This window comes from Oncorhynchus keta, chromosome 35 (genome assembly GCF_023373465.1).
Source record: "Oncorhynchus keta strain PuntledgeMale-10-30-2019 chromosome 35, Oket_V2, whole genome shotgun sequence".
Lineage (NCBI taxonomy): Eukaryota > Metazoa > Chordata > Actinopteri > Salmoniformes > Salmonidae > Oncorhynchus > Oncorhynchus keta.
The window spans coordinates 81,489,980-81,502,479 of NC_068455.1; the positions used below are offsets into that span (position 1 = coordinate 81,489,980).

At 41.5% G+C, this 12,500-nt stretch overlaps 1 protein-coding gene across 1 annotated transcript in view; it reads left to right on the forward strand.

Moving 5' to 3' along the window:
- The window catches only part of LOC127915551 (FH2 domain-containing protein 1-like), a 61,890-nt gene that overhangs the window by 32,732 nt on the left and 16,658 nt on the right, over positions 1-12,500 (forward strand). The window contains exons 5-7 of the mRNA XM_052495724.1: positions 7,460-7,562; positions 7,952-8,037; positions 8,319-8,419. Of these exons, the coding sequence (XP_052351684.1) occupies positions 7,460-7,562; positions 7,952-8,037; positions 8,319-8,419 (290 nt within the window). The remainder of the gene's footprint in view (positions 1-7,459; positions 7,563-7,951; positions 8,038-8,318; positions 8,420-12,500) is intronic.

Below are 12,500 nucleotides of genomic sequence, written 5' to 3' on the forward strand. Positions count from 1 at the left end.
ACCCAGTACCCCGTAATGACTCAGTACCCCGTAATGACTCAGTACCCCGTAATGACTCAGTACCCCGTAATGACTCAGTACCCCGTAATGACTCAGTACCCCGTAATGACTCAGTACCCCGTAATGACCCAGTACCCCGTAATGACCCAGTACCCCGTAATGACCCAGTACCCCCTAATGACTCCGTACCCCCTAATGACTCAGTACCCCGTAATGACCCAGTACCCCGTAATGACTCAGTACCCCGTAATGACTCAGTACCCCGTAATGACTCCGTACCCCGTAATGACTCCGTACCCCGTAATGACTCCGTACCCCGTAATGACTCCGTACCCCGCAATGACTCCGTACCCCGTAATGACTCAGTACCCCGTAATGACTCCGTACCCCGTAATGACTCAGCACCCCGTAATGACTCAGCACCCCGTAATGACAAAGCAAAAAAACGTAAATATTATATTTACATAAGTATTCAGACCCTTTACTCAGTACTTACAGACTCAAGTCTTCTTGGGTCTGATGCTACAAGCTTGGCACACCTGTATTTGGGGAGTTTCTCCCATTCTTCTCTGCAGATCCTCTCAAGCTCTGTCAGGTTGGTTGGGGAGCATCGCTGCACAGCTATTTTCAGGTCTCTTCAGAGATGTTCAATCAGGTTCAAGTCTGGGCTCTGGTTGGACCACTCAAAGACATTCAAAGACTTGTCCCGAAGCCACTCCTGCATTGTCTTGGCCGTGTGCTTAAGGTCGTGGTCCTGTTGGAAGGTGAACCTTTGCCCCAGTCTTATGTCCTGAGTTCTCTGTAGCAGGTTTTCATCAAGGATCTCTCTGTACTTTGCTCTGTTCATCTTTCCCTTGATCCTGACTAGTCTCCCAATTCCTGTCTCTGAAAAACATCCCCACAGCATGATGCTGCCACCACCATGCTTCCCCGTAGTGATGCTGCCACCACCATGCTTCACCGTAGGGATGGTGCAGGTTTCCTCCAGACGAGACGCTTAGCATTCAGTCCAAAGAGTTCAATCTTGGTTTCATCAGCAGAGAATCAGCAAACTCCAAGTGGCCTGTCATGTGCCTTTTACTGAGGAGTGGCTTCCATCTGGCCAGGCAGCCAGTGGCTTCCAGTTTGGCTGGGCAGACAGCTCTAGAAAGTGTCTTAGTGGTTCCAGATTTCTTCCATTTAAGAATGATGGAGGCCACTGTGTTCTTGGGGACCTTCAGAAATGTTTTGGTACCCTTCCTCAGATCTGTGCCTCGGCACAATCCTGTCTCGGAGCTCTACAGACTATTCCTACAACCTCATGGCTTGGTTTTTGCTTTGACATACACTGTCAACTGTGGGACCGTTTATATAGACAGCTGTGTGCCTTTTCCAAATCATGTCCAAATCATGTCTAATCAATTGAATTTTCTGGATAAGAGCATCTGCTAAATGACTTAAATGTAATGTAAATGTAATTTACCACAGGTGGACTCCAATCAAGTTGTAGAAACATCTCAAGGATGATCAATGGAAACAGGATGCACATTTCAAGTCTCATAGCAAAGAGTCTGAATACTTGTGTAAATGTTGGTTATTTCTGTTTTTTTGTTTTTACAACTTTTACAAAAATGTCAAAAAAACATTTTTTAAAAATGTGTGTAGATAAAGGATAACATTTAATCAACTTCAGAATAAGGCTGTAACAAAATGTGGAAAAAGTCAAAGGGTCTGAATTCTTCCCTTCTGAGTTTTAGGAAAAACTCCCTAGAAAGGCCGAAACCTAGACAGGAACCAGGCTATGAGGGGACAGCCACAGCAGTCAACTAGCTAGGTAGCCACAGCAGTCAACTAGCTAGGTAGCCACAGCAGTCAACTAGCTAGGTAGCCACAGCAGTCAACTAGCTAGGTAGCCACAGCAGTCAACAAACTAGGTAGCCACAGCAGTCAACTAGCTAGGTAGCCACAGCAGTCAACTAGCTAGGTAGCCACAGCAGTCAACAAACTAGGTAGCCACAGCAGTCAACTAGCTAGGTAGCCACAGCAGTCAACTAGCTAGGTAGCCACAGCAGTCAACAAACTAGGTAGCCACAGCAGTCAACAAACTAGGTAGCCACAGCAGTCAACTAGCTAGGTAGCCACAGCAGTCAACTAGCTAGGTAGCCACAGCAGTCAACTAGCTAGGTAACCACAGCAGTCAACAAACTAGGTAGCCACAGCAGTCAACTAGCTAGGTAGCCACAGCAGTCAACTAGCTAGGTAACCACAGCAGTCAACAAACTAGGTAGCCACAGCAGTCAACTAGCTAGGTAGCCACAGCAGTCAACTAGCTAGGTAGCCACAGCAGTCAACAAACTAGGTAGCCACAGCAGTCAACTAGCTAGGTAGCCACAGCAGTCAACTAGCTAGGTAGCCACAGCAGTCAACTAGCTAGGTAACCACAGCAGTCAACTAGCTAGGTAACCACAGCAGACAACAAACTAGGTAGCCACAGCAGTCAACTAGCTAGGTAGCCACAGCAGTCAACTAGCTAGGTAACCACAGCAGTCAACTAGCTAGTTAGCCACAGCAGTCAACTAGCTAGGTAACCACAGCAGTCAACTAGCTAGGTAGCCACAGCAGACAACAAACAAGGTAGCCACAGCAGTCACCTAGCTAGGTAGCCACAGCAGTCAACTAGCTAGTTAGCCACAGCAGTCAACTAGCTAGGTAACCACAGCAGTCAACTAGCTAGGTAGCCACAGCAGTGAATTAGCTAGGTAGCCACAGCAGTCAACTAGCTAGGTAGCCACAGCAGTCAACTAGCTAGGTAGCCACAGCAGTCAACTAGCTAGGTAGCCACAGCAGTCAACTAGCTAGGTAGCCACAGCAGACAACAAACTAGGTAGCCACAGCAGTCAACTAGCTAGGTAGCCACAGCAGTCAACTAGCTAGTTAGCCACAGCAGTCAACTAGCTAGGTAGCCACAGCAGTCAACTAGCTAGGTAGCCACAGCAGACAACAAACTAGGTAGCCACAGCAGTCAACTAGCTAGGTAGCCACAGCAGTCAACTAGCTAGTTAGCCACAGCAGTCAATTAGCTAGGTAGCCACAGCAGACAACAAACTAGGTAGCCACAGCAGACAACAAACTAGGTAGCCACAGCAGTCATTAGCTAGGTAACCACAGCAGTCAACTAGCTAGGTAGCCACAGCAGTCAACAAACTAGGTAACCACTGCAGTCAACTAGCTAGGTAGCCACAGCAGACAACAAACTAGGTAACCACTGCAGTCAACTAGCTAGCTAGCCACAGCAGTCAACAAACTAGGTAGCCACAGCAGTGAATTAGCTGGGTAGCCACAGCAGTCAACTAGCTAGGTAGCCACAGCAGTCAACTAGCTAGGTAGCCACAGCAGTCAACTAGCTAGGTAGCCACAGCAGACAACAAACTAGGTAGCCACAGCAGTCAACTAGCTAGGTAGCCACAGCAGTCAACTAGCTAGTTAGCCACAGCAGTCAACTAGCTAGGTAGCCACAGCAGTCAACTAGCTAGGTAGCCACAGCAGACAACAAACTAGGTAGCCACAGCAGTCAACTAGCTAGGTAGCCACAGCAGTCAACTAGCTAGTTAGCCACAGCAGTCAATTAGCTAGGTAGCCACAGCAGACAACAAACTAGGTAGCCACAGCAGACAACAAACTAGGTAGCCACAGCAGTAATTAGCTAGGTAACCACAGCAGTCAACTAGCTAGGTAGCCACAGCAGTCAACAAACTAGGTAACCACTGCAGTCAACTAGCTAGGTAGCCACAGCAGACAACAAACTAGGTAACCACTGCAGTCAACTAGCTAGGTAGCCACAGCAGTCAACTAGCTAGGTAGCCACAGCAGTGAATTAGCTGGGTAGCCACAGCAGTCAACTAGCTAGGTAGCCACAGCAGTGAATTAGCTAGGTAGCCACAGCAGTCAACTAGCTAGGTAGCCACAGCAGTCAACTAGCTAGGTAGCCACAGCAGTGAATTAGCTCGGTAGCCACAGCAGTCAACTAGCTAGGTAGCCACAGCAGTCAACTAGCTAGTTAGCCACAGCAGTCAACTAAGCTAGGTAGCCACAGCAGTCAACTAGCTAGGTAGCAACAGCAGACAACAAACTAGGTAGCCACAGCAGTCAACTAGCTAGGTAGCCACAGCAGTCAACTAGCTAGTTAGCCACAGCAGTCAATTAGCTAGGTAGCCACAGCAGACAACAAACTAGGTAGCCACAGCAGACAACAAACTAGGTAGCCACAGCAGTCATTAGCTAGGTAACCACAGCAGTCAACTAGCTAGGTAGCCACAGCAGTCAACTAGCTAGTTAGCCACAGCAGTCAACTAGCTAGGTAGCCACAGCAGTCAACTAGCTAGGTAGCCACAGCAGACAACAAACTAGGCAGCCACAGCAGTCAACTAGCTAGGTAGCCACAGCAGTCAACTAGCTAGGTAGCCACAGCAGTCAACTAGCTAGGTAGCCACAGCAGTCAACTAGCTAGGTAGCCACAGCAGACAACAAACTAGGTAACCACAGCAGTCAACTAGCTAGGTAACCACAGCAGTCAACTAGCTAGGTAGCCACAGCAGTCAACTAGCTAGGTAGCCACAGCAGTCAACTAGCTAGGTAACCACAGTAGACAACAAACTAGGTAGCCACAGCAGACAACAAACTAGGTAGCCACAGCAGTCAACTAGCTAGGTAGCCACAGCAGTCAACTAGCTAGGTAGCCACAGCAGTCATCTAGCTAGGTAACCACAGCAGTCAACTAGCTAGGTAACCACAGCAGTCAACAAACTAGGTAACCACAGCAGTCAACTAGCTAGGTAACCACAGCAGTCAACTAGCTAGGTAACCACAGCAGTCAACAAACTAGGCAGCCACAGCAGTCAACAAACTAGGTAACCACAGCAGTCAACTAGCTAGGTAGCCACAGCAGTCAACAAACTAGGTAGCCACAGCAGTGAATTAGCTGGGTAGCCACAGCAGTCAACTAGCTAGGTAGCCACAGCAGTGAATTAGCTAGGTAGCCACAGCAGTCAACTAGCTAGGTAGCCACAGCAGTCAACTAGCTAGGTAGCCACAGCAGTCAATTAGCTCGGTAGCCACAGCAGTCAACTAGCTAGCTAGCCACAGCAGACAACAAACTAGGTAACCACAGCAGTCAACTAGCTAGGTAGCCACAGCAGTCAACTAGCTAGGTAGCCACAGCAGTCAACTAGCTAGGTAGCCACAGCAGTCAACAAACTAGGTAACCACAGCAGTCAACTAGCTAGGTAACCACAGCAGTCAACTAGCTAGGTAGCCACAGCAGTCAACTAGCTAGGTAGCCACAGCAGTCAACTAGCTAGGTAGCCACAGCAGTCAACTAGCTAGGTAGCCACAGCAGTCAACAAACTAGGTAGCCACAGCAGTGAATTAGCTGGGTAGCCACAGCAGTCAACTAGCTAGCTAGCCACAGCAGACAACAAACTAGGTAACCACAGCAGTCAACTAGCTAGGTAGCCACAGCAGTCAACTAGCTAGGTAGCCACAGCAGTCAACTAGCTAGGTAGCCACAGCAGTCAACAAACTAGGTAGCCACAGCAGTGAATTAGCTGGGTAGCCACAGCAGTCAACTAGCTAGGTAGCCACAGCAGTGAATTAGCTAGGTAGCCACAGCAGTCAACTAGCTAGGTAGCCACAGCAGTCAACTAGCTAGGTAGCCACAGCAGTGAATTAGCTCGGTAGCCACAGCAGTCAACTAGCTAGCTAGCCACAGCAGTGAATTAGCTAGGTAGCCACAGCAGTCAACTCGCTAGTTAGCCACAACAGTCATCTAGCTAGGTAGCCTACAGCAGTCAACTAGCTAGGTAGCCACAGCAGTCAACTAGCTAGGTAGCCACAGCAGTCAACTAGCTAGGTAGCCACAGCAGTCAACTAGCTTCGTAGCCATTTAGCTTTCTAGCACATTCACTTTTGTAAAGAGTTAACATGCCAGTTAGTTACCACATGTTCTTGTCAAACTGATAACAGAGTAGCTAGCAAAAGCAACAAGATATGCCAAATAACTTAGCTTAAAACCCACTGATAACAGAGTAGCTAGCAAACAACAAATGCTAATCTACTGGAGGGCAAATAAATCAGATTTGACCGTTCAGACAAGTCACATGGCCAGGAATCAGATTTGACCGTTCAGACAAGTCACATGGCCAGGAATCAGATTTGACCGTTCAGACAAGTCACATGGCCAGGAATCAGATTTGACCGTTCAGACAAGTCACATGGCCAGGAATCAGATTTGACCGTTCAGACAAGTCACATGGCCAGGAATCAGATTTGACCGTTCAGACAAGTCACATGGCCAGGAATCAGATTTGAATCAAACTTCAAACCACCTACGAAGGGGGTTTGAAAGGGAGCTTGAAATATCCGATTCCATATGCTTTCTGGCTGTTCAGGACAAAGAACAGATTCCAATCGAATCTGCAAACAAATAGGATTTTAGTCACTTCAACAGGGCTCTAGACTGAACACACCATGGATGAGTTGGTGTTGGTGGAGAAGAATGCAGAGTACTTTTCCAGTTTGTGTTGACTGCATCAATAGCCGATACCACCAGTTAGCTGTCTCTGCTGCCACAACACAACGCACGGGGAGAGATATGAGGGTGATACGTTGTCTTGTCTCTCCCCAGATTCTATCCACACGTGTGGTGTGAGTTTGTGAGACAACGTCTTTCATGCAGGTTTAGTGTTGAGGTCAAACACCCCCCCCTCGACCAATTAAAGCATTTTACTACATAAGCAGCCATCTGTCTGACTAAAACATAGGTTTGACCCCCACCACCCTCTCTCCCCCTCCCCTCTCTCCCTTTCCCCTCTCCTCTCTCTCCCCCCCTTCTCTCCCCTCACTCCCTTTCCCCTCTCCTCTCTCCCTTTCCCCCTTCTCTCCCTCTCCCCCTTTCCCCTCTCCTCTCTCCCCCTCCCCTCTCTCCCTTTCCCCTCTCCTCTCTCCCCCTCCCCTCTCTCCCCTCCTCTCTCCTCTTTTCATGTCTCAGTTGTAAATCCTACAGAAGTTAGTCAGTAATAGCCAATCTGCAGTCTTTGTTGTGTTGACTGGATTAAACTGTGGGTCCTGGTACGGAGGGAGTACCCACTTTATAATTGCAGGGAGACCCAGCTGAGGTATTGTGGGGAAAATCCCAGTTATTAAAACTGACGAGCCAGAGAGGGAGTACGACTGAGAGAGAAAAGGGTTTCGAGAGGTTCTAGAACTTTTATTCTGGGTTTAGAGAGAAGGGTTCTAGAACTTTCATTCTGGGTTTAGAGAGAAGGCTTCTAGAACATTCTGAGTTTAGAGACGAGGGTTCTAGAACATTCTGGGTTTAGATAGAAGGGTTCTAGAACTCTCATCCATCCATCCATCATTTGACTTGCCTAGTTAAATAAAGGTTAAATTAAAAATAAATCTATCCTGACTCTGTCTGTCCCAGGTCCAACCAGGACATAATAGAGGATATTCGCTATGGCAACAGTCAGTCCTACGGAGCGGAGCTTCTTAAAGAGCTGCTCAAACTACTACCTGAGACCGAAGAGGTGAGACACACACACACACACACATTAATAGCTGCTCAAACTACTACCTGAGACCGAAGAGGTGAGACACACACACAGACGCACACACTAATAGCTGCTCAAAATACTACCTGAGACCGAAGAGGTGAGCCACACACACACACACTAATAGCTGCTCAAACTACTACCTGAGACCGAAGAGGTGAGACACACACACACACACACACTAATAGCTGCTCAAACTACTACCTGAGACCGAAGAGGTGACACACACACACACACACACACACACACACACACACACACACACACACACTAATAGCTGCTCAAACTACTACCTGAGACCGAAGAGGTGAGACACACACACACACACACTATGTTGATTCTATGTCCCTATCTCTTCCTCTCAGGTGAAGAAACTTAAAGCGTTCCGAGGCGACCCCTCTAAACTCTCATTGGCCGATTCCTTCATGTTCCTGCTCACCCAAGTGCCCAGGTGAGAGGTCATGGCATTTAGTGACCTGACCCTAGCCCCAGTCTGGACCCTACTTTCTGATTGATTAACATGCCATTCAGTATTGAACTATTATGCAAAATAGTTACTATTATGCAAAATTATCCAACTGTGTGTGTGTGTGTGTGTGTCTGTGTGTGTGTGTCTGTGTGTGTGTGTCTGTGTGTGTGTGTGTCTGTGTGTGTGTGTCTGTGTGTGTGTGTCTGTGTGTGTGTGTCTGTGTCTGTGTCTGTGTCTGTGTCTGTGTCTGTGTGTGTGTGTAGTTTTGAGGTGCGTATCAAGGCCATGGTACTTAGAGAAGTGTTCCCCCCAGCCTGTGAGAACATGAGTCGCGACATCAATGTCCTACGAACCGCCACAAAAGGTGAGGTCCCCACCTGTCTCCTCTAAAGGTGAGGTCCCCACCTGTCTCCTCTAAAGGTGAGGTCCCCACCTGTCTCCTCTAAAGGTGAGGTCCCCACCTGTCTCCTCTAAAGGTGAGGTCCCTAAATCCACCTGCCTCCTCTAAAGGTGAGGTCCCCACCTGTCTCCTCTAAAGGTCAGATTATTATTACGGTTATTACTATTGTGGTTATTACTATTATTGTTATTATGGTTATTACGGTTATTATTATTGCTGTGGTTATTAGTATGGGTATTATTATTATTATTATTATTGTGGTTATTAGTATTGTGGTTATTAGTATGGTTATTATTAGTATGGTGGTTATTAGTATTGTGGTTATTAGTATCGTGGTTATTAGTATGGTTATTATTAGTATTGTGGTTATTAGTAGGGTTATTATTAGTATGGTGGTTATTAGTATGGTGGTTATTAGTATTGTGGTTATTAGAATCGTGGTTATTAATAGGGTTATTATTAGTATTGTGGTTATTAGTATGGTTATTATTAGTATTGTGGTTATTAGTAGGGTTATTATTAGTATTGTGGTTATGATTATGGTTATTGTTAGTACTGTGGTTATTAGTATGGTTATTATTATTATGGGTATTGTTGTTATTATAATGATGGTTAGTGTTATTATGAGTATTGTTGTTATTATGGGTATTGTTGTTATTATGGTGATGGTTAGTGTTATTATGGGTATTGGTGTTATTATGGGTATTGGTGTTATTATGGGTATTGGTGTTATTATGGGTATTGGTGTTATTATGGGTATTGGTGTTATTATGGGTATTGGTGTTATTATGGGTATTGGTGTTATTATGAGTATTGTTGTTATTATGAGTATTGGTGTTATTATGAGTATTGGTGTTATTATGAGTATTGTTGTTATTATGAGTATTGGTGTTATTATGGGTATTGTTGTTATTATGAGTATTGGTGTTATTATGGGTATTGTTGTTATTATGAGTATTGTTGTTATTATGAGTATTGGTGTTATTATGGGTATTGTTGTTATTATGAGTATTGTTGTTATTATGAGTATTGTTGTTATTATGAGTATTGTTGTTATTATGGGTATTGTTGTTATTATGAGTATTGTTGTTATTATGAGTATTGTTGTTATTATGAGTATTGGTGTTATTATGGGTATTGTTGTTATTATGAGTATTGGTGTTATTATGGGTATTGTTGTTATTATGAGTATTGTTGTTATTATGAGTATTGGTGTTATTATGGGTATTGTTGTTATTATGAGTATTGTTGTTATTATGAGTATTGTTGTTATTATGAGTATTGTTGTTATTATGGGTATTGTTGTTATTATGAGTATTGTTGTTATTATGAGTATTGTTGTTATTATGAGTATTGGTGTTATTATGGGTATTGGTGTTATTATGAGTATTGTTGTTATTATGAGTATTGGTGTTATTATGAGTATTGGTGTTATTATGGATATTGGTGTTATTATGGGTATTGGTGTTATTATGGGTATTGGTGTTATTATGAGTATTGGTGTTATTATGAGTATTGGTGTTATTATGAGTATTGGTGTTATTATGGGTATTGGTGTTATTATGAGTATTGGTGTTATTATGAGTATTGGTGTTATTATGAGTATTGGTGTTATTATGGATATTGGTGTTATTATGAGTATTGGTGTTATTATGAGTATTGGTGTTATTATGGGTATTGTTGTTATTATGAGTATTGTTGTTATTATGATGATGGTTAGTGTTATTATGAGTATTGGTGTTATTATGGGTATTGGTGTTATTATGAGTATTGGTGTTATTATGGGTATTGTTGTTATTATGGGTATTGGTGTTATTATAATGATGGTTAGTGTTATTATGAGTATTGGTGTTATTATGAGTATTGTTGTTATTATGAGTATTGGTGTTATTATGAGTATTGTTGTTATTATGAGTATTGGTGTTATTATGAGTATTGGTGTTATTATGAGTATTGGTGTTATTATGGGTATTGTTGTTATTATGAGTATTGGTGTTATTATGAGTATTGTTGTTATTATGAGTATTGGTGTTATTATGAGTATTGGTGTTATTATGAGTATTGGTGTTATTATGGGTATTGTTGTTATTATGAGTATTGTTGTTATTATGAGTATTGGTGTTATTATGAGTATTGTTGTTATTATGGGTATTTGTGTTATTATAATGATGGTTAGTGTTATTATGAGTATTGGTGTTATTATGGGTATTGTTGTTATTATGAGTATTGTTGTTATTATGGGTATTGTTGTTATTATGAGTATTGGTGTTATTATGAGTATTGGTGTTATTATGAGTATTGGTGTTATTATGGGTATTGTTGTTATTATGAGTATTGGTGGTATTATGGGTATTGGTGTTATTATAATGATGGTTAGTGTTATTATGAGTATTGGTGTTATTATGGGTATTGGTGTTATTATAATGATGGTTAGTGTTATTATGAGTATTGGTGTTATTATGAGTATTGTTGTTATTATGGGTATTGGTGTTATTATGAGTATTGTTGTTATTATGAGTATTGGTGTTATTATGGGTATTGTTGTTATTATGGGTATTGGTGTTATTATAATGATGGTTAGTGTTATTATGAGTATTGGTGTTATTATGAGTATTGTTGTTATTATGGGTATTGGTGTTATTATGAGTATTGGTGTTATTATGGGTATTGTTGTTATTATGAGTATTGGTGTTATTATGGGTATTGTTGTTATTATGAGTATTGTTGTTATTATGAGTATTGGTGTTATTATGGGTATTGTTGTTATTATGAGTATTGTTGTTATTATGAGTATTGTTGTTATTATGAGTATTGTTGTTATTATGGGTATTGTTGTTATTATGAGTATTGTTGTTATTATGAGTATTGTTGTTATTATGAGTATTGGTGTTATTATGGGTATTGTTGTTATTATGAGTATTGTTGTTATTATGAGTATTGGTGTTATTATGGGTATTGTTGTTATTATGAGTATTGTTGTTATTATGAGTATTGGTGTTATTATGGGTATTGTTGTTATTATGAGTATTGTTGTTATTATGAGTATTGTTGTTATTATGAGTATTGTTGTTATTATGGGTATTGTTGTTATTATGAGTATTGTTGTTATTATGAGTATTGTTGTTATTATGAGTATTGTTGTTATTATGAGTATTGGTGTTATTATGGGTATTGTTGTTATTATGAGTATTGTTGTTATTATGAGTATTGTTGTTATTATGAGTATTGTTGTTATTATGGGTATTGTTGTTATTATGAGTATTGTTGTTATTATGAGTATTGTTGTTATTATGAGTATTGGTGTTATTATGGGTATTGTTGTTATTATGAGTATTGTTGTTATTATGAGTATTGGTGTTATTATGGGTATTGTTGTTATTATGAGTATTGTTGTTATTATGAGTATTGGTGTTATTATGGGTATTGTTGTTATTATGAGTATTGTTGTTATTATGAGTATTGTTGTTATTATGAGTATTGTTGTTATTATGGGTATTGTTGTTATTATGAGTATTGTTGTTATTATGAGTATTGTTGTTATTATGAGTATTGGTGTTATTATGGGTATTGGTGTTATTATGAGTATTGTTGTTATTATGAGTATTGGTGTTATTATGAGTATTGGTGTTATTATGGATATTGGTGTTATTATGGGTATTGGTGTTATTATGGGTATTGGTGTTATTATGAGTATTGGTGTTATTATGAGTATTGGTGTTATTATGAGTATTGGTGTTATTATGGGTATTGGTGTTATTATGAGTATTGGTGTTATTATGAGTATTGGTGTTATTATGAGTATTGGTGTTATTATGGATATTGGTGTTATTATGAGTATTGGTGTTATTATGAGTATTGGTGTTATTATGGGTATTGTTGTTATTATGAGTATTGTTGTTATTATGATGATGGTTAGTGTTATTATGAGTATTGGTGTTATTATGGGTATTGGTGTTATTATGAGTATTGGTGTTATTATGGGTATTGTTGTTATTATGGGTATTGGTGTTATTATAATGATGGTTAGTGTTATTATGAGTATTGG